We start from the raw sequence: 21,996 nt of genomic DNA on the forward strand, positions 1-21,996 counted from the left end.
GCACGCCACACCCTCTCAACTGACCTATCATTAAGCCAGAAGGCAGGAATTTAGACACTCCGAATTTTGCAAAGGGTCATAAGCTTGCTGAGTTGAGATCAAATTTTTAAAAAGAATTTGAGTTAAGCATCCATCCTGGTTGAAATATGTGAATAGAAGGTTTAATAACACTATGAAAATTCAATAGCCTGAACTTCTCTTTCTTTGTACATGTTAAGAAAAATCTTCCTTATTTCAACTTGCAAAAGAACTATCAATGTTTTATTTTTGATTGCCATCCTAATAAATACTTATTTCTGTAAGTAGCTGACTTACAATTTCTGTTAAGTATCACCACTTACAATGTTTTTAAGCCACCACTGCTACATAAAGACTCTCCTTACCTGATTTTACTATAGCAACAAAACATAGAACAAGAATATTTTATCTTTACAACCAGGGGCAAAGGACCTCTGGTTCCTCTTTACCACAAAGCGTTTGAAAGTGGCAAAATGGTGCCATGATTGGGCTGGGCAGGGGCATTAAACACCACCGGGGTTGTTACTCATTAACCTCCTACGAAACCAAATGAATGCCGCTGAAGAGACTGCTGGGGATTACTTCTCAGCTAAGCAGGCTCCAAAGGAAGGCTGGCGACCCGCAGAACTGGGCTTTTAGCACTGAAAGTTAGCATCTCTTCAATGCCGTTGTAGTTCAATCTTTTCCAGGAAAAAACAAAGAAAAAAACTTTCCCTTAAACAGTGTCCTTAAAAAGAACTCACTAACACCAAAAGGCAGAAAGCATGGCGCTTTTTTCCCATTTTAAACTATCAATAACTTTAATTCTTCAGGTCTTTCTCTTTCTTTTTTTTTCCCCTCTCTTTCTTTTTGAAGGAGAATGGTAAAGAATGTTTCAGTACACTTTCCCATTTGGGGTCAAAATGAGCTATTTGTCATGAAGAAAAACCTTACAGATCAGTGGCTGTGGAAGATGAGTTTCTCAAAGGTCAGATTCATGATTCTAGCCCTTCAGTTTCCACAAATCACCATCAGCAAATCCTAATCCAATCATCTCTTTCTCCAAAGAGCTTCATCTGCAGCGACTTACTTTGAAATTAAAACGGCTTTAAATTCTTTTCTTTTGGCTCTGGACTAATCTCTGCCAGAATACTGGCAATAGGGAAGCAAAGGCTTTCCATGGGACCTAGCTCTCTTCGTTTTTAACCGAGCAATAAAAAGTGGATCAGGACACCTGGGTTCAGAAGAAAGGAAGTTGTGAGTTTACCATTTCTCTTTTACTATGATTATTACGTTAACACCATTATTCCTTCCACATCTATTGACTGGCATTCTCTTCTCTCCAGGTGCAATAGTATGACCCCAGAGGCTTAACTTGTGACCTCGAACCTTTTAATATTCGCATTCGCAGTTCTTTCCTAAGGAGATGGCTTCACCTGCACCCCCTCCAGCCCCAGGCTCCCGAGTGGGTCCGGGCCAGCCCTTTGAAGGGAGGAGGCAGTCCCCAGGGGTGCGAGGGGAGGGCTCGGAGGTCAGGAAGACGCTGCAGCCCTAAGCCCCCGACCCACCCTTCGCTTCCCGGCAGCAAGGAGAGCGACTCTGGAAGCCAAAGGCCAGAGAGGGCCGCTGGGGAGGTGACCCCGGTTCCCGGCACCGGCCGCACCCCCGCCGGCCCGAGGGACGCCCCACAACCACAGCCACGCTCCAGGCCGGACTCCCGCCCTCCGCCCACGTAGCCTGACCACTGGCTGCCCCGCCGCCCAGACACCCAACGCCGGCGCCGCGGAAGCCGCCACATCCAGACGCGACGCCCGAGCGGGTCCCAGAGCTACCCTAAGCGGAGGAGAGGGCGGGCCCTCAGGCCGCGCCTCCTTTCTTTTCCCCGCCTTCTTCGTTTCCTTCTGAGTTCCTATTGGCTGCTTGCGGGCGAGCCGCGGGTCCGCGGTGAGAAGCGGTTGGACGACGTCGCTGCCACTCGGCCAGAGGCACGCTCGCCATTGGCCAGGGCGCCGCCGGGGGTTTGAATCGCCGGGTCGGGAGGCTCGGCCCCAGTGCCACGTTGGGCCCGGCTTCGGCCGGACGGGCTGGGTCGGGGCTGCGGCTGGGGCGCTCGCGCCGGTGCCGGCCGTTCGGGCCGTTGGGCGACGCGAGGCGAACCGGCGGCCGCGCGTCCCGCCCGAGGGCGGCTCTGGCTGAGGGCGGAGGGGCGGGCGGAGCGCCCGGGGCAGCGGCTGAGGCGGGACGGCGGGGGCCGCTGCCCCCGGGAGAGCCGGCCGCGATGCTGGCGGGAAACCTGGTGGAGGAGTTCGAGATGAAGGAGGACGAGCCGTGGTACGACCACCAGGACCTCCAGCAAGGTGAGGCGTCGGCCGGCGGGCGGGCGGGCGGCTCCGGGCCGCGGGGCTGTTCAAAAGTAGCTTTTGCTTGCGGCCCAGGGACGCCGGTGCGGGGAGGGCCGGCGCTCACCCGACGTGGGGACCGGCCGCACCTGCCCATCCCTCCGCGGAGGCTGCGCAGTCCCGGGCTTGCCCCGCCGCGCCGCCCGGTCGCCCGGTCGCCTTCCAGGCCTGGCCCCTCGGGGCAGCGCGGCGGCGGGGGCGGCGGTGCGCGGGGACAGGACCCGTGCACACGTGGCACCCGCGCAGTGACTGCGGGAGGGTGGGTTTTGGTGGTAGCCCCGTTTCCAGGTGAGGACAGCGAGGGCCAAAGCGGCCAGGAGGTGCCTGCGTTGGGAGGGGCGGCAAGTGTCTGAGCCGCACGCCCCTCGCCCCCCCCCCCCCCCCCCGGAGCCCGGGCGCTGTCCGCCGGCCCGGCCGCCCCCGCCGCGCACGGCCCGCGGCGCGATGCTGGCGGCTGCGGGGGGACTGCTCTGCCGCGTTCCCCTGGTGCCGGAGCCGGCGGAGGCGTGGCGGGCTGGTTAAGCAGGCTCTCGCCTCGCCTTGGCTTTCTCGCTGAAGGTCTGTCTCCGAGGAGGCCCCCCTTCTTTGCATATTAGTAGCAGGAGCTTGCGATTGGAGAACCTTCTGTGTACCAGGCACTGACCGGCCCTCAGCACAGGTGTCATTTAATCCCCACGGCCGAGGAGGTAGAAGGTACTGTTATTGGGGAGCTAGGGTTCCCCTCCAAAAGCCATCGCAACCTTTCCTAACCTCTGTACGGAATAATCCTCGGGACTTTTTTTTTTTCAGGCATCTTTCTTTTCTGCAATTCTGTGTAAATTCAACTTGTTTAGCTTTAACTTGCACTGAAAATTAGCATTTCATTTAGTGAATATTAAATGATCATGATGTTTGTTCATGTTAACCATTGAATTGGGGGGGAGTGTAGAATGACTCACACCTAGAAAAGGAAAATAAAACAAGCACCTCTTTGGGGAAGGCGATTTCTTAAATCAGTATGCCGTGGACAGTCACTTAAATCAAAGTAGTTCATCATTCTGCTTGCCTATGTAGTAGATGCTATTTAACGGCTGCGGTGCAGCATGCACCATCATATTCTCTATGTCCACAAGATAAATTTGTCTTACATTTTAACAAACCTGTTTTCAGAATTCCCCATAAGGATTGATGGCCTAGTTTGATACTGTCTCCAGGATAAATGTGACAACCAACGTGCAATTGCAAGATTTCCTTCTAATAAACTACGCAGTTTGTATAATCAAAGCTAAATATTTTTCTTTTCTGCATTTAGGAAGCATAGATCTGTACAGGCGGGGGGGGGGGGCACGTTGTTTTGTTTTGAATCTCACATAATACTTAGCACATAATAGAAGCTCGATTTTAATGTTTGTTGGGCTGATCTGAGACACTCACACAGGATTACTGTTTTCATGGCTCTTCTCTCAGGTACCTTAGTCCATACTGCACTTTTTTCTGTAGGAGGTTGTTAGGAGCAGCCATTTGTAATATTTCAATCTACTTGAGAAGCAAATGCAACTTGTTGGGGTTACATGTAGGACTCTTTAACCTCTGATCAGAAGGATGTCATCAGGTGTTAAATTAATGAAGCCGAGAGAACACAGGTCTGAATCACCTTAGTGCCAGTTTGCATTTGGAATTTGTTCTGTGCTTCTCCAAGGACTTTTACATCCGTTATCATAGTGGACTTTGACATGACCCTGTATGTCATAACCAAGTGTGTGGGGTATGAATGGATGTGAAATTCCAACAGTCATACCTTGTGAATATTGCCTGTAAAAGAATGAAGTCTGCAGGCACAGCAGATCTGTCCTGTTAAACAGATTGATAAACAAATGTAGTGGGATTGTATCAGGTGCAGACATCTGTTCATTTGTTAACATCCTCACTACTGGCAGACCTTGTTTTATCGCACTGCACTGTATTGCATTACACAGGTTTTGCATTTTTTATTTTTTAATCCTCACCCAAGGAGTGAGGATATTTTTTCCATTGATTTTTAGAGAGAGTGGAAGGGAGAGTGGAGGGGAAGAGAGAGAGAGACAGACATAGATTGGTTGCCTCCCAAACATGCCTTATCAGGGTTAGGGATTGAACCTGCAACTGGGGTGCATGCTTTGACTAGGACTTGAACCTGCGACCCTTTGGTGAGAAGGCTGAGCAAACCGGCCAGGGTGGTGTTGCATTTTTTACAATGGAAGGCAAGACCCTCCACCAGCAAAAAGAGCATGAATCACTTTATTGTGATACATGCTCTTTTTGCTGGTGGAGGGTCTTGCCTTCATTACAGTGGTCTAGAATCAAACCCACAGTATCTGCAAGGTCTGCTTGTATTATTTTATTGAGTGAGCCTTGTTTGGAGAGAGCTACTAAAACAACTTTTTAAGATCCTGTTCTCAAAGTCAGAACTACACGTTTTTTTCCCTTTAGCAATAGATGCATTATTTAAATAGATTGAATTTTTGTATCAAAGTTTGCTGGGGCATTCTTTTTTAAATTAAAACTGCTGGGGGGGCGGGGGGTGGAATCTAGCCTTGGAAGGCTCTGGTCTAGTGTTCATACCTTTATAGAAACATGTAAAGCTGTGTGAGGCAAAAGGAGAAAACCCTTTGCTTTTACAAAATACTTTGATGAAGAGATTGTCTTTTGTCAGAGGGCTGAGCTGGCACAGGAAGAATACTGACAGTGATCTCTGCGGGTCTGATCCTTTCTGGGACAGCAGGAGCCTTCTATTTGAAATGTGCCCCTGAGAGCAAGGTGGAAAGACTTCAGAGACTGGCTTTTCCTTCAGACCAGCTGCTGTTATAATTGTTGTTTGGTGAGCTGTGTAAGCTTAGAATAAGGATTCAGGTTTCTATTGCATGGATCAGCAAATGAAATCTTAGTTTTAAGGAATCCTAAGATTCCTATTTCTTTTTAAGATGAGTACATTTTCCTGGTGTGTAATTTGCTGAATCACTGTTTGGAGGGTCATTAAAACTGACATCATCCTTTTTCTTGATGTTTATATTCAAATTTTTTTGCTTCCCAATTATAGTAACATTGGCAACAGGAGGTACACAGAAGCATCACCAAATGACGCATTTGACTTTGTAATAGGAAAAGCTTTCAGCCTTAATATCATTGAATTACTGCTGTAGACCACAGTTAATATGTTATCCTCATATGATTTTGAAAATGAGGAAAATAATAATATAAAAGCAGTGGAATTTAAAGGTTTCTGATTTCTGGAAGAAAGATACTTTTAAAAATACACTATGGCTGCTAGAGCTAATTTTTTTCTGCCGAAGGCATAGGGCTGAGTGGAGTATCTGTTTAAAGCTAACCGTGTACAGTGTTGAAACGGATTATTATCGCTGCAAAGACTGATTAGTGAAAGAATATTAAACATGAAAGTGTTGCTAGGTTGTAGTTCTCAAGCCTGTGGTATTTTTAGTGCTGCTGAGGCCAGTTCAGGATTTAGAAAAGAGAACCTTCAAATGAAAATCCTTATTGGAAAATAGATGAACAGGTGCATACGGGCTTCAAAACTGTTTTCTTTCCTTTTCTTTTGTGCCTTAATTAAAAACAATAGTAAAGAACATTGAATACTCTCCCATTTGCCCCACTAATTATTTAGAAAACCTTCCTGGGCTTACTGCCAGCCTTTGGCTCCTTTTGATTATGGAAGCCATATGCTAGATGACAGGAAATGAACTTTTTTTAAAGACCAAAAGAAGACCCATGTCCTTAAACTAACAGATGAAGTAATATCCTCTTTGCAGTGTCACTTCACGACCCTTTCTTATTGATACTTGTCTTGCCAGGATTCTATCCTAAACAGCCTATGAAATATGTACGAGACTGAGTCTTGAAGTTACTGAGCCCGGTTGGGCTTTGTTTAACTGGAAATGAGGGCCGAGATAGGACAAGTTCTTTTCTGGTTACTGGTGACTGGAAGAGTGCTTAACTTGGCATCCCTTTCTGCAGCAGCAGGAGGAGAGCTGCTCCCGGCTGTGTATTGAGAGCTTAGGTGGTTTCATAATGGAATGCAAGTAGGTGAAGGTGGTCTAAAGTTAGTCTTGATTCAGGTTTTGAATGCCAGTTAAGAGCATCTTTGATGAGTCCCTGGTCCTTCCCAGTGAGGAATTACCACTATAAAACAGGCCAGGAGAGACTTCGTCTTCAATACAGTGTGGAGGCTTCTATGTGGCACTGCGTAGACACATTACATACCCTGTGGATACACAATAATTATTTCTGGGAAATCTTTAGCCTTGCATCGTTCCATTTTCACTTAGTGAAAACAATGTATTGGCTTTCCTAAGGTTGCACATACTGTCTTTGACAGAGCAGGTAATAGAAGCTAGGTTGCTCCACTCTAGTTTCTCATTGCCATCTGTGAAAACAAGTGGAAAGCTTAAGTGCCTCGTCTAGGAAAGTTTGTACTCTCTACCTTGAAGAAGTGTGTGGACACACTGTCAATCATCTTAAAACTGTGTAGATATGGATAGTAAAGTGGAGAATGGTGATGAGAGTGAGAGTTAGAATCTGGTGATGGAAGTGTTTGTTTTGCCTGTGACTCCTGTAGACTTGATCAGGTCCGTTAGTATCTTGTGCTTGAAGTTGTCTCATCTGAAAAACTGGCCTAAATACCTTGAAAAGATATAAAGATGAATGTCTCTTACATGATTTGAGCTTTTCATAAAGGTTCTGTCTTGTGAATACAAGATATTATTTCATAGAGTTGTTACCTGAAGTACTTAGTACATAAATAGGCATTATTAATATTTAAATCATGAGAGAATTTATTTTAACACCAGCCTACCAACAGTACACTAATTTATCTTAAATGTAAAATGTTTACTGTGAGCTGGAGTGGTGAATGGTCGATTCTGCTGCTTTATTTCCCAATGAGAGAAAATCACCCAAGCAGAACACTAGTTCTTCACTAGAATGAACATTAACAGGTGACAAAATGTATTGCTTTTCTGTTACCACTTATTCTAGGTTGAGTTTTAATATGGGTGGTAATGAATAGATGTAAACCTTATTTGTCAACCTCTACAAGTTAACTTTTAAAATCATGTAGTACAGGTCCCTGTTTTTGTAACCAATACCTTTTCATAATAAATATATTTGTGACATTAACTAAAATGACTTTCCATCATACTTAGAATAAAAGTCAAACTTTTATTTGCCATGGCCTATAAAATCTTGTATGACCCGATCCCTGCCTACTTCTCCAACTTCATCTCATACCACTGTTTCCCTTGTGCTTCTTTCCCACTGGCATTTTATCGCAGCTATGCCACATTCTCATGTGTTGCAATGCCTCTGGCTTTTACTGGTGCGGTCCTCATCCTTCAAGCTTTAGCTAAAACGTGTCCTCAGGGTGCCTTTCCTTGTGACCTTCCTTTCTAAAGTAGATCCTTTTTACACCAAATCCATTTTTTTTTTCTTCTCTCACACACCACATCCAAATGGGTTAACACAACCTTTTAGCTCTATTTTCAAAACATATCCAGAATCCTACCCCTTCTCTCCATCTCCATCTCTGCCACCCTAGCCAAGCCGCCACCATCTCTGACCCAGATGATTGCAGTACCCACTTGTCAGTTGCTTCCCCACCTTTGTCCCTTACACACACTTTGCTCCAGCCTCATTGACCTCCTTATTAACCCTAGTGATGCTTCCTGCCAGGGTCTTCATACTTGTTTTGCCCCTGCCTGGAATGTTGGCCACCTAGATAGCTCTACATGGGTCATTTATTCTGTTCCTTCATGTCTTAATTCTGTCACCCTTGTCACATTATTAAATTTCAGCCTCCCATATTCATACTCTTCCTATTCCCCTTCCTTGCTTTATTTTTTCTCTTTATTAGCACTTCCTGCTATCATATTTTTTTTATTTATTTATTTTTTTAATATATTTTTTATTGATTAAGATATTACATATGTGTCCTTATCCCCAAGTTACCCCCTACCTCCACCCTCTTCCCTCCCCCCCGCTCATGTCCTCACCCCCCCCCGCCCCCCCCCCCCCATTGTCCGTGTCCATTGGTTAGGCCTATATGCTTGCATATAAGTTCTTTGGTTGATATTTCCCCTTTTTCCCCACCCTCCCCTACCTTCCCTCCAAGGCCCGACAGTCCAATCAATGCCTCTCCGTCTCTGGATCAGTCCTTGTTCATCAGTTTATGTTGTTCATTATATTCCACAAATGAGTGAGATCATGTGGTATTTATCCGCTCTCCAGTTCCATGCTGTGGCAAATGGTAAGAGTTCCTTTTTCTTCTTCCTCTTCTTAAAGAATACCTTTCAGCATTTCATATAATGCTGGTTTGGTGGTAATGAACTCCTTTAGCTTTTTCTTATCTGTGAAGCTCTTTATCTGACCTTCTATTCTGAATGATAGCTTTGCTGGATAAAGTAATCTTGGTTGTAGGTTCTTGCTATTCATCACTTTGAATATTTCTTGCCACTCTCTTCTGGCCTGCATGGTTTCTGTTGAGAAATCAGCTGACAGTCGTATGGGTACTCCCTTGTAGGTAACTGAGTTTCTTTCTCTTGCTGCTTTTAAGATTCTCTCTTTGTCTTTTGCTCTTGGCATTTTAATGATGATGTGTCTTGGTGTGGTCCTCTTTGGGTTCCTTTTGTTTGGGGTTCTCTATGCTTCCTGGACTTGTACGTCTATTTCTTTCACCAGGTAGGGGAAGTTTGCTGTCATTATTTCTTCAAATAGGTTTTCAATATCTTGCCCTCTCTCTTCTTCTGGTATCCCTATAATTCGGATGTTGGTACGCTTGAAGTTGTCCCAGAGGCTCCTTACACTATCTTCATATTTTTGGAATCTTTTTTCTTTTTTCTTTTTCGGTTGGGTATTTTTTGTTTCTTTGTATTTCAAATCTTTGGCTTGATTCTTGGGATCCTCTGGTCTGCTGTTGGGAGTCTGTATAGTATTCTTTATTTCAGTCAGTGTATGCTTAATTTCTAGTTGGTCCTTTTTCATATCCTTGAGGGTCTCACTAGATTTCTTGAGGGTCTCACTAAATTTATCGGCGGTTTCCATAAAATTCTTGAAAAACCTTATAAACGTGGTTTTGAACTCTATATCCAGTCGTTTGCTTTCCTCCATTTCTGTCATTTGTGACCTGTTTCTTTGTCTCCGCATTTTTTATGCTTCCCTGTGTTGGTAGAGTGGTTTTGTGTGCTAGGTGTCCTGTAGGGCCCAGTGGCTCAGCCTCCCCAGTTACCTGAGGTGGACACTCTTGGTGCACCCCCTGTGGTCTTTGTGCACAGTCTTGTTGTAGTTAAGCCTTGATTGTTGTAGGATCACTGGGAGGAATTGACCTCCAGGCCAATTGGCAGTGAGAATTGGCTGTGTCTGCAGTGGGAGAATTTCTGTGCTGAAGACACCCTTCTGGGGCAAGACTTGCTTCAGTGGGGCTTTGGTGCTCACTGAGTCTGCCCCCTGGGTGTGTCCCTTATGGATCTGAGGAGTTGTAATCCGGATGGTCCCCCTCTGACCACTGGGTACACTGGCTCTTGGAGGTTACCCAGCAGGAGCTATGAAGAGAACTGCAGATTCCCCTTCCTTTTTTGGAGTTTGGAGGTGCCCTGATGAGGCCCAGCTGTGAAGCAATGCAAGCTGCTGTGGGACCTTGGGCCTTCTCTTGTAAGTTCTGGGTCTGTGGCCCAGCTGCAATTTGTTAGGTAATTTTCAGGTTGCAAAGGGCCAGGGCTTTCATATGCAAAAGCCTCTGCCGCAGCCTGGGTGGGGCAGGGTCTCAGGGAATCAAAGGGCGGAGCAGGGAACTATGGCGGATTCTCAGCCCTGCCCTAAGGGGCCGCGCGTGTCTCAGTGTCCCTACAATCCAATTGCTGCAAGCACCTCTGAGGGAAAGCCGCCCTCGAGTTCCGAGTTCTGCCCGCTGCCAGACAGTCCAGTTTCTCCCCATATGAGTCCTGGGTCCCCAGAGACTTCCCAGAACCGGAGTTCAGAGCAGTTGGGAGCTTGTGACTCCCTCCCAATTCAAAAAGACAGCCGCGTCCTCAGGTACCAGCCCCTTTCCGCGCGCACGAGCCTCCGTAACTTTGCACTTTACTTCCGCAGCTCCTGACCCTCAATGTGCTTTTCTCCTTCCTTCTAGTTGTATAATGTCCACACCGCCAGCCTTCCTGTAAGTTCTGGATGATGTCCGTTTTGTCTGTTTATTGTGTTTTGAAGTTGTTGTAGGAGGCAGCAATTTTGGTGTTTCCCTATGCCACCATCTTAGTTTCTCCTCCTGCTATCATATATTTTATTGTGCTGTTTCTCCCAATCTACACTAATAAAAGAGAAAAATGGTAATTGGCGTACGACGATACCCTTTTCATTGGCTAATCAGGGCTATATGCAAATTAACTGCCAACTAAGATTGGTAGTTAACTGCCAACAAGATGGCGGTTAATTTGCATATGTAGGCACAATGCAGGGAGGCGAAAGGGAAAGCAGGAAGAAGCCCCCTGCCACTGACAGTGATCGGAAACCCAGGGGGGAGCTAAGAGCTGGGGGGCAGGGCAAAGGCGGCCCTGGGGTCGCCTTTGCCCTGCCCCCCAGCCATGATCAGAGAATCAGGTGCCTTTTCTGCCCTGGCCAGTGATAGCAGGAAGTAGGGGTGGAGCCAGCGATGGGAGCTGGGCACGGTCGAAGCTGGCAGTCCCAGGAGCTAGGGGTCCCTTGCCTTGGCCTAAAGCGAAGCCCACGATCGGGGGGGCCGCTGCAGCTGTGGGTCCCCACTGCCCGGGCTGGACGCCTCAGCCAGAGGCATCCTGCAGAGGCAGGGTGGAGCCCACGCGATCGTGGCCCCCCCCCCCCCCCGCCCCCGCTGCCACTGCAGGTCCCCACTGCCCGGGCCAGACACCTAGGCCAGAGGCATCAGGCCTGGGCAAGGGGCCGATCCTGTGATTGGAGGGTAATGGGGGTCAACGCTGAGGGCTCCCAGTATGTGAGAGGGGGCAGGCTGGGCTGAGGGACACTCCCCCCACACACACACCCAGTGCACGAATTTCGTGCACCGGGCCCCTAGTAGAATATAAGCTCATGAGGGCAGGGCATTTTTTAGCTAAGTTCATCTTTATTTTTTTTTAATTAAATCTTTATTGTTCAGATTATTACATTAGTTACTCTTTTTTCCCACCATAACTCCCCTCCACCCAGTTCCCACCCCACCCTCCGCCCTCACTCCCCACCCACTGTCCTCATCCATAGGTGCATGCACGATTTTTGTCCAGTCTCTTCCCGCATCTCCCACACCCCTTTCCCCCCCAAGAATAGTCAGTCCATTCCCTTTCTATGTCCCTGATTCTATTGTAATCGCCAGTTCATTCTGTTCATCAGATTATTTATTCACTTGATTCTTAGATTCACTTGTTGATAGATGCATATTTGTTGTTCATAATTTGTATCTTTACCTTCTTCTTCTTCCTCTTTTTAAAGGATACCTTCAGCATTTCATATAATACTGGTTTGGTGGTGATGAACTCCTTTAGCTTTTCCTTATCTGTGAAGCTCTTTATCTGACCTTCAATTCTGAACGATAGCTTTGCTGGATAAAGTAATCTTGGTTGTAGGTTCTTGCTATTCATCACTTTGAATATTTCTTGCCACTCCCTTCTAGCCTGCAAAGTTTCTGTTGAGAAATCCGCTGGCAGTCGTATGGGTATTCCCTTGTAGGTAACTGAGTTTCTTTCTCTTGCTGCTTTTAAGATTCTTTCTTTGTCTTTTGCTCTTGGCATTTTAATGATGATGTGTCTTGGTGTGGTCCTCTTTGGGTTCCTTTTGTTTGGGGTTCTCTGTGCTTCCTGGACTTGGAAGTCTATTTCTTTCACCATGTAGGGGAAGTTTTCTGCTATTATTTCTTCAAATAGGTTTTCAGCCGAAACCGGTTTGGCTCAGTGGATAGAGCGTCGGCCTGCGGACTGAGGGGTCCCAGGTTCGATTCCGGTCAAGGGCATGTACCTGGGTTGTGGGCATATCCCCAGTAGGAGATGTGCAGGAGGCAGCTGATCGATGTTTCTCTCTCATCGATGTTTCTAACTCTCTATCTCTCTCCCTTCCTCTCTGTAAAAAATCAATAAAAAATATATTAAAAAAAATAGGTTTTCAACATCTTGCTCTCTCTCTTCTTCTGGCACTCCTATAATTTGGATGTTGGTACGCTTGAAGCTGTCCCAGAGGCTCCTTACACTATCTTCGTATTTTTGGATTCTTTTTTCATTTTGCTTTTCCGGTTGGGTGTTTTTTGCTTCTTCGTATTTCAAATCTTTGACTTGATCCTTGCGATTCTCTGGTCTGCTGTTGGGAGTCTGTATAATATTCTTTATTTCAGTCAGTGTATGCTTAATTTCTAGTTGGTCCTTTATCACAACATCGAGGGTTTCACCAGTCTTCTTGAGGATCTCACTACATTTATCGGCGGTCTCACCAGTCTTCTTGAAGATCTCACTACATTTATTGGCGGTCTCACCAGTCTTTTCGAGGGCCTTAAAGACCTTAAAAGTGTGGTTTTGAACTCTATATCCAGCAGTTTGCTTTCCTCCAATTCTGTCGTTTGTGTCCTGTTTCTTTGTCTTGGCATTTTTTATGCTTCGCTGTGCCAATAGCGTGCCTTTCTGTGCTAAGCGTCCCAATTACCTGAGGTAGACCCTCTTGGTGCACCCCCTTGTGGGCTTTGTGCACAGTTTTGTTGTAATTAAGCCTTGATTGTTGTAGTTATCATTGTGAGGAATTGACCTCCAGGCCAATTGGCTGTGAGAATCAGCTGTGTCTGCAGATGGAGAACTTCTGTGCTGGAGACACCCCTCTGGGGCTAGACTTGCTTCGATGGGTCTTTGGTGCTCACTGAGTCTGCCCCCTGAGTGTGTCTTTTATGGTTCCACTCTGACCTATGGGCTTCCTGGCTCCTGGATCTCTAGGGAGATGCTAATCTAGCCTTTGCCTGAGGCTATCCAGCAAAAGTCTCCCTGCAGGGCTTGGGCGGGGCGGGTCCCATGGGATCAACAGGGCGGTGCTAGCAGTTATGGCTGCTCTCAGTCTTGCCCTCAGAGGCTCTGCTTCTCAGTGTCCCAGTAATCGCTGCAAGCCCCACGGAGAGAAAGCTGCCCTAGGATTCTGAGCGATGCCAGACAGTCCCGCTTCTCCCGTATGAGTCTGGGTCCCAAGAGACTCGCCCGGAACTGGAGCTCAGAGCCTGAGACTCCCTCCCGATTGAAAACCACAACCACGCCCTCAGCTGCCAGCCCGCTCCGCATGCACTCTGCATCTTAGTATTTTACTTCAGCACTGCACCTCCTCTGAGTCTCTGTATGCTTTTCTCTTTTCCTCCTAGTTGTAGAACTTCCACTCAGCCAGCCTTCCTGTGGTTCTGGATGATGTCCGTTCTGTCTTTTAGTTGTATTTTTGAAGTGGTTGTTCGAGGCAGCAAACTCCGGTGTTTACCTATGCCGCCATCTTGGTTTCTCCGCTAAGTTCATCTTTATATCCCCTGTATCCAGAATGGTATCTGGTGTCAGACCAACTGAAAAAGTGTAGAGCAGCCGTGGGCAAACTACGGCCCGCGGGCCGGATCCAGCCCGTTTGAAATGAATAAAACTAAAAAAAAAAGACCGTACCCTTTTATGTAATGATGTTTACTTTGAATTTATATTAGTTCACACAAACACTCCATCCATGCTTTTGTTCCGGCCCTCCGGTCCAGTTTAAGAACCCATTGTGGCCCTCAAGTCAAAAAGTTTGCCCACCCCTGGTGTAGAGGCATTGCTAGAAATAAATGATAAAGATTTATTCAAATGTCTTAGTGTTTGCAAACCAGAAACACAAGGCAATACCCAGAATGCTCTGAAGACAAAGGAAAGACGAAGAGTTCTTACTGGTATAGTAAAAAATAAATTCTTAGCCTCTGGATTGGAATACCAGTGGTCTGGATAAGTGAACATTGTTTCCTTAATCCTTCAGGGGTAGTCACATCTTTACCTGGAGGTTTGCTGTATATCCAAGCATTGACAGGACTGGAAAGTTTGAAAGTTTAAGTTCCCAGGCTAATTAAAACAAAAATAGTATTGTTTCTCAAGCTTTGGCCTGATTGCAGTAATATAGTAGCTTGACTGTAGTGACTCCGTGTTACTTCCTCACTCTGTTCCTCACTGGTATTATTGAATGTATGCGTGCATATATGAATGAAGAGTGTTTATCACAGTTTGCAGGTTTATCTACTTGTTATCTTACTTCATCCGTTAATCTAGAAAAGCAGGAACTTCATTGTATTAACCATTCCATAACTACACCTTAGTGTGATGCCCAGCGATAAACAGTCATTTGTGAGTCAATACTAGTACTACTGCTACTAGTTCGCTTTTGTATTGCATTTAGTTCGTAAAGTACTTCCTTCTGTATTATTTCATTTTATTTCACAATCATATTGTCTTTAGACAAGAAGACTACGTGAAGGGACCTTTAAAGCCCCATCTTAAACGTATTTATCTGGGAAATGATAGTCAGCACTGGATGTCAGACCTTCCTACTCAGTTGAGTTAATTTCCCACTATATTAAAGGGTCTCTGTGAAGTTTATGCAGATAGTTACTTCAGTTACCTATGTTAGAACAAGTGTCCTTTGGGTATCATTTAATTTTTATTTCTGAGATTGTGCATATATACCTAAGAAGAGAGTCGAAAAATGAGGTTCAAAATAGAAATATGGTTCTGTGCTAAATCAAAGTACTGTAACAGCTACTGACATGTAATTACCTCACAATCGCTGTGCTGCTTGTTTGGGTTGCTCATCTTGGAGAAGGACATGAAGAGAAGTAGAAGAAATACATATTACTGATGTATTTTCCCTTTTCTTTTCTTTTCTTTTTTTTTTTACTTAATTTTTAGTCCCAGGATCTGTAACAACAGACTGCTTTGACAGTTGCAGTAATATAGTGCACATTTACAGCAGCCAGATTTCATAAGAACTTTAGTAACTGTTTGTTTGTTTGTGTTTAAACCCTCACCTGAGGAATGAGTATATTTTTTCCATTGGTTTTTAGAAAGAGAGGAAGGGAGGGAGGAAAGGAGAGAGGAACATCTATGTGAGAGAGAGACATTGATTGGTTGCCTACTGCACACACCCCGACTGGGGACGGATATTGAACCTGTAACCCAGGTACATGCCCTTGACCAGGAATTGAACCTGAGACCTTCCGGTGCGCAGGCCCATGCTCTAACCACTGAGCAGGCCAGCCAGGATGGAGACTATTTAAATATCTGCCTATATTTTGGTTGAGGCTCTGTCCAAAACAGTAGGTATTTAGGATATGAATAAATCCAGTCCGTTAGCAAATAATAACGATTTTAGAAGTCACAATGCTGATTGATCACTTCTAGACTAATGAGTATATCTACTAGTGAGTAGATCAGTCTTCTTCACGTCTTAAAAGTAGGAGTACATAAGAGCATGTTACAAGTAGAGGGCCCCAGTTCAACTGGATCTTAAGAAGGACTCAGTTTTCCTTCTGGGCCATTCCACCTTCTACCGGGATCAGATTTAAATTTGCTATGTTGGGTCGGGTCTTGGTTCATTTTTATTTTATGGACTGGGTTATATAAAATGAAGTGAGATCATTTGCATTATTCACTTGTCATACTAGATCTCCAACTTGCTGCTGAGCTTGGGAAGACATTACTGGATCGGAACACAGAGCTGGAGGATTCTCTTCAGCAGATGTACACAACCAATCAGGAGCAGTTACAGGAAATTGAGGTAATTTACTCAGTTACACTTGGAGGCGTGGCACGTTGCTGCTGTTAACCAATCATATTATGCTAAAATGACACTTGCAATTAAAAGCCATGTTTAATTTCTAACATAGACGTCTCTGAGAAGAACCATCAGAGAGGGCAGAGAGGTTGATTTCTACTTTTAGGCTTTCCCAACACGATAGTCTGAGTCAGGGGTCCTCAAACTACGGCCCACGGGCCACATGAAAATACAAATATTGTATTTGTTCCCGTTTTGTTTTTTTACTTCACAATAAGATATGTGCAGTGTGCATAGGAATTTGTTCATAGTTTTTTTTTAAACTATAGTCCGGCCCTCCAACCGTCTGAGGGACAGTGAACTGGCCCCCTGTTTAAAAAGTTTGAGGACCCCTGGCTGAGTGATGAAAGAGAGTTCTCTCTGCACCTTTGGTGAAGTATATTGAAGTAAATGGTCCAGTATTTGCCACTATGTGAAGCAAAATAAAGCTATGGATATTATACTTTGTTTTACTTTTTTCTTTTAAAAATGAATTATGCAAAGAGGTATAAGAAAATAAATAATATAATGAACACTTGTGCACCCACCACCCAGCTTAAAAGAGAAAACTCACACTGTTGAGCCTTCTTGGTTAGGTCTGCCCTTCCCTTTTGCCCCCACTCCCATCCCCACCCCAGATGTTACAGTAGAACCAGCTCCTGTCTACATGCAAAAACATGTAAAAGACCTTAGAACAGTGATAAGAACTTACTGAGCTCTGATTTTATACTGAACCATATAATTGAAATGCTGGAAATTGAAAGAATTAGAATTACACAGTCCTTGACTTCAAAGCAATCAAAGTTACACAAATTTCAGTTTTGTTTTTGTTTGTTTAATCCTCACCCGAGGGCATGATTTATTGATTTTAGAAAGAGAGGAAAGAAAATGAAGGGAGGGAGAGAGGGAAGAACATCAATGTGAAAGAAACATCGATTGATTGTCTTCCGTACACACCCCAACTAGGGATGGAACCCACAACCTAAGTATGTCCCCTGACCAGGAATCAAACCTACAACCTTTCAGTGTACAGGATGACACTCCAACCAACTGAGCCATACAAGCCAGGGCCACAGATTTCAGTTTTTGAGTACAAATAAACCTATCATCAAAAGTGAGGCAAATTTATAATCTCGATATCCTTAATTTTACATAGTGCCATAATTAAGGTACATTTAATAATCTTTTCATCAGAATTTTTGAATATAGCCAGTGATGTGACCAAAATACAGTTTTATAATTTTAGGAAGGTACATATTGTAATGATATTAAAATCACCAGCTACCATTTTTAGCACATTCATCCTCTAAAGAGCATGGAACATGCCATACATGAAATGAATTTAATCACTTACTGAGTTTTGCAGAAATCTAGAAATGCAGAAAAATCAGTTGTTTTTAAACTATTAACTAGCTAGATGTCATATGTAGTTAAGGAATTCATTCTTACTTTGGTTCATAGACTTTGTTTTTCAGGTCATTGGAAGATTTCACTAAGAGGTCCTAGTGCATACACAATATACACTGTGATATATATATATATATATATATATATGTATATATATATACACACACACACACACACTAGTATTTGGCTTTTGCATAGTATTAATACATTGGATTGATGTCTTTTTTGTTTTGTTTTTAAAAATACAATGAACAATTTTTAAAAAATATATTTTATTGATTTTTTACAGAGAGGAAAGGCAAGGGATAGAGAGTTAGAAACATTGATGAGAGAGAAACATCGATCAGCTGCCTCCTGCACACCTCCTACTGGGGATGTGCCTGCAACCAACGTACATGCCCTTGACCAGAATCGAACCTGGGACCCTTCAGTCCACAGGCCGATACTCTGTCCACTGAGCCAAACTGGTTAGGGCAGATTGATGTTTTTTATGAACGTGCCTATAAATAACTATAACTGAATACTATTACTGTTATTTTAGCAGATTTCCCAAGTATAAATGGAAAAAAGTCCAAATATTTGCGTAATCAAGAGAATCATGCTTATTTGTTCCTATAGGAGATCACAAACATAATTGCTTTATAATCCAAGTAACTTGTCTTTCTAACTTTGTTTTCTGTGGTATTGAGAATGATTAAACAGTTAAGATAGATGGTTGACATTCTGAAAAAAATCCAAAGATCTTTGAGATTCACCAAATCTACAAATAACATTCCATCACCTAATGTCTTCCATGAGATATTGCAAAGTATAATGAAAATGAAGTATCCAGTTCAGACTTTAATGATTAAATAAATATAAAATTAAATATATGAACAAGCTATTCAAATAAATTTAGCCTGTAGTGGCTCTGTCTCCAGTCCTGGTCAGGGCACATGCAGGAGGCAACCAATCGATGTGTCTCTCTCTGTTTCTCCCTTTGTCTTCCACTCTCCAAAAATCTATGGAAAGCCGAAACCGGTTTGGCTCAGTGGATAGAGCGTCGGCCTGCGGACTGAAAGGTCCCGGGTTCGATTCCGGTCAAGGGCATGTACCTGGGTTGCGGGCACATCCCCAGTAGGAGATGTGCAGGAGGCAGCTGATCGATGTTTCTCTCTCATCGATGTTTCTAACTCTCTATCTCTCTCCCTTTCTCTCTGTAAAAAATCAATAAAATATATTTAAAAAAAAAATCTATGGAAAAATATTCTTGGGTGAGGATTAATAAAAAATAAATTAAATAAATAAATAAATAAGCAAGCAAGCCTGTAGTACTTCCAAAAACATTTTCATGAATCTCTTCTTTTTCTTAAAAGAAAATATTTCAATTATAATTGACATACAATTTTAGATTAGTTTCAGGTGTACAGCATAGTGATCCTATATTTGTATAACTTATGAAGTCATTTTCCAATATGTCTAGTACGCGCTTGGTACCATACATAGATATTATAATACTAGAGTCCCAGTGCACGAAAATTCGTGCACTCGGTGGCGGGAGCTGGGGGGCGGGGGGGAGTCCCTTCAGCCCGGCCTGCGCCCTCTCTCGCAGTCTGGGATCCCTCAGGGCATGTCCACCTGCCAGCTTAGGCCCGCTCCTGGGGGATCAGGCCTAAGCTGGCAGTCAGACATCCCTCTGGGAGCCCTTGGGAGATGTCTGGCAGTGGCTTAGCACTGCCACAGAGGCAGGAGAGGCTCCTGCCAATGCCGCTGCGCTCCCAGCAGTCAGCCTGGATTGTGGCTGAGCAGAGCTCCCCCTGTGGGAACACACTGACCACCAGGGGGCTGCTCCTGTGTTGAGCATCTACCCCCTGGTGGTCAGTATGCGTCATAGTGACAGGTCGTTCCAGGTCCTTCTGCAGTTAGGGTCAGTTTGCATATTACCCTTTTATTATATAGGATCATTAACTATATTCCCTATGCTGTACTTTACAACCCATGACTATTTTGTAAGTACCAATTTGTACTTCTTAATCCCCTCACCCTTTTCACCCATTCCCCGCTCCTGCCCGCCCCCTCTGGCAACCTTCCCTTTAGTGCCTGTTACTATAAGTCTATTTTTATTTTCCTTTATTCGTTTGTTTTGTTTTTTAAATTCTACATATAACAGAAACCATTCAGTATTTGTCTTTATTTGTCTGACTTATGTCAAATAGCATAATATCCTCCTTATCCATCCATGTTGTTGCATATGGTAAGATTTCATTCTTTTTTATGGCCAAGTAATATTCCATTGCATATATGTACCATATATTCTTTAACCATTTGTCTATCAATGGACACTTAGACTGTTTCCATATCTTGACTGTTGTAAATAATGCTGCAATGAACTTAGGGATGCATATATCTTTTTAAATTAGTGTTTTGGATTTCATCAGGTAAGTACCCAGAAGTCAAACTAGTGGGTCATATGGTAATTCTGTTTTTAATTTTTTGGAGGAAACTTCAAACTATTCTTCATAGTGGCTTAACAATTTGCATTCCCATCACAGTGTACAAGGGTTCACTTCTTCACATTTTCCCCAATGCTTGTTGTTTTTGGATTTATTGATGATCTCCATTCTGACACGTGTTGTACTATCTCATTGTGGTTTTAATTTGAATCTCTCTGATGATTCTTGACATTGAGCATCTTTTCTTATGTCTATTGGCCATTTGTAAGTCCTCTTTAGAGAAATGTCTATTCAGGTACTCTGCCCATTTTTTAATCAGATTTTTCATCTTTTTAGTGTTAAGTTGTTCAAGTTTATATATTTTGAATATTAACATCTTATTGGGTATATCATTGGTGAATATTGTATTTTCATCTTGTTGATGGTTTCCTCTGCTGTGCAAAAATTTTTTAGTTTAACATAATCTCATTTGTTTATTTTCCTTGCCCAAGGAGCCATATCCAAAAAAAAATTACTAAAAGCAATGTCAGAGAGTTTACTGCCTAGTTTTCTTAAAAAGTTTTATGGTTTTGAGTCTTACATTCTTGTTGGATTGATTGCTTTATCATTATCAAATATCCTTTGTCTCTTCTTATAGTCTTCGTTTTAAAGACTATTTTGTCTGCTATAAATATTGCTACCCAGCATTTTTTAGTTTATCCTTGTATACTAGAGGCCCAATGCATGAAGATTCGTGCAAGAATGGGCCTTCCTTCCCCTGGCTGCTGGCACTGCCTTCGCTCTAGCCCGGAGCCGCCTTTCTGCCTTCCCACACTGCCCAGAGGCCCCGAGCGGCTGGGGTGGTGCAGAACGCCTTTGTTGTCGCCATGGAGACGACACAAGTGGTCAGCCCCGCCCCGGCCACTCAGCGCCTGCATATGCAAATTAACCCACCGTCTTTGTTGGGTTAATTTGCATACTCACTCCTGATTGGTTGGTGGGGATGTGATGGTATGGTCAATTTGCATTTTTTCTCTTTTATTGTAGATGGTGTAAGAAAGGTGGTTTAGTTTCATTTTTATACATGTGCCTGTTCAGTTTCCCAACACCATGTATTGAAGAGACTGTCTTTACTCCTTTGTATATTCTTACCTCCTTTGTCATAGATTAGTTGGCATAAGTTTTTTTCTGGGCTCTTTATTCTGTTTCATTGATCTATGTGTTTGTTTTTATGCTAGTAACATGCTGTTTTGATTACTGTGGCTTTGTAGTATAGATTGATACTAGGTAGTGTGATATTTCCAACTTTGTTCTTCTCAGGATTGCTTTGACTACTCAGTGCCTTTAGTGATTCCATATAAATTTAGAATTATTTGTTTTATTTCTGTGAAAAATACCAATGGAATTTTGATAGGGATTGCATTGAATGTTTAGATTTTGGGTAGTATGGACACTTTAACGATTTGTGGATATTGTACCAACTTTGGATCCCAGGAATAAATTCCACATGATTGTGGTGTTTGAGGTTTTTTTTAATGTATTGATGAATTCATTTATTCATAGTCTGTTGAGGGTTTTAGCATCTATGTTCATCAGGTGTAATTTGGGTAGCATGGACACATTAACAATGTTAATTTTTCCTATCCATGAGCATGGTATATGCTTCCATTGATTTGTATCTTCATCAGTGTCTTAAAATTTCTTTTTTCAGTGTCTTAAATTTTTCCAAGTACATGTCTTTTACTCCTTGGTTAAATTAATTCCTAGGGATTTTATTTTATTTTTTTTTATGCAATTATAAGTAGATTATTTTCTTAATTTCTTTCTGGTATTGGTAAATATCTTTCTTTTCATTATTGGTAAATGAAAATGCAACTGATTTCCAAATATTAATTTTCTATGCTGCTATTTTACTTCATTCATTTATCACTTCTAATAGTATCTTGGGATTTTTAGGGTCT

General features: G+C 43.5%; 1 protein-coding gene across 1 annotated transcript in view; it reads left to right on the top strand.

Moving 5' to 3' along the window:
- The first annotated feature begins 2,142 nt into the window (after positions 1-2,142).
- CDR2 (cerebellar degeneration related protein 2) overlaps positions 2,143-21,996 on the top strand; it is a 46,884-nt gene continuing 27,030 nt past the window's right edge. Inside the window, exons 1-2 of the mRNA XM_081089376.1 lie at positions 2,143-2,354; positions 16,069-16,181. Coding sequence (XP_080945502.1) covers positions 2,276-2,354; positions 16,069-16,181 — 192 coding nt within the window. The 5' untranslated portion in view covers positions 2,143-2,275. The remainder of the gene's footprint in view (positions 2,355-16,068; positions 16,182-21,996) is intronic.

This window comes from Myotis nattereri (genome assembly GCF_964212035.1).
Source record: "Myotis nattereri genome assembly, chromosome: 4".
Taxonomy (NCBI): Eukaryota; Metazoa; Chordata; class Mammalia; order Chiroptera; family Vespertilionidae; genus Myotis; species Myotis nattereri.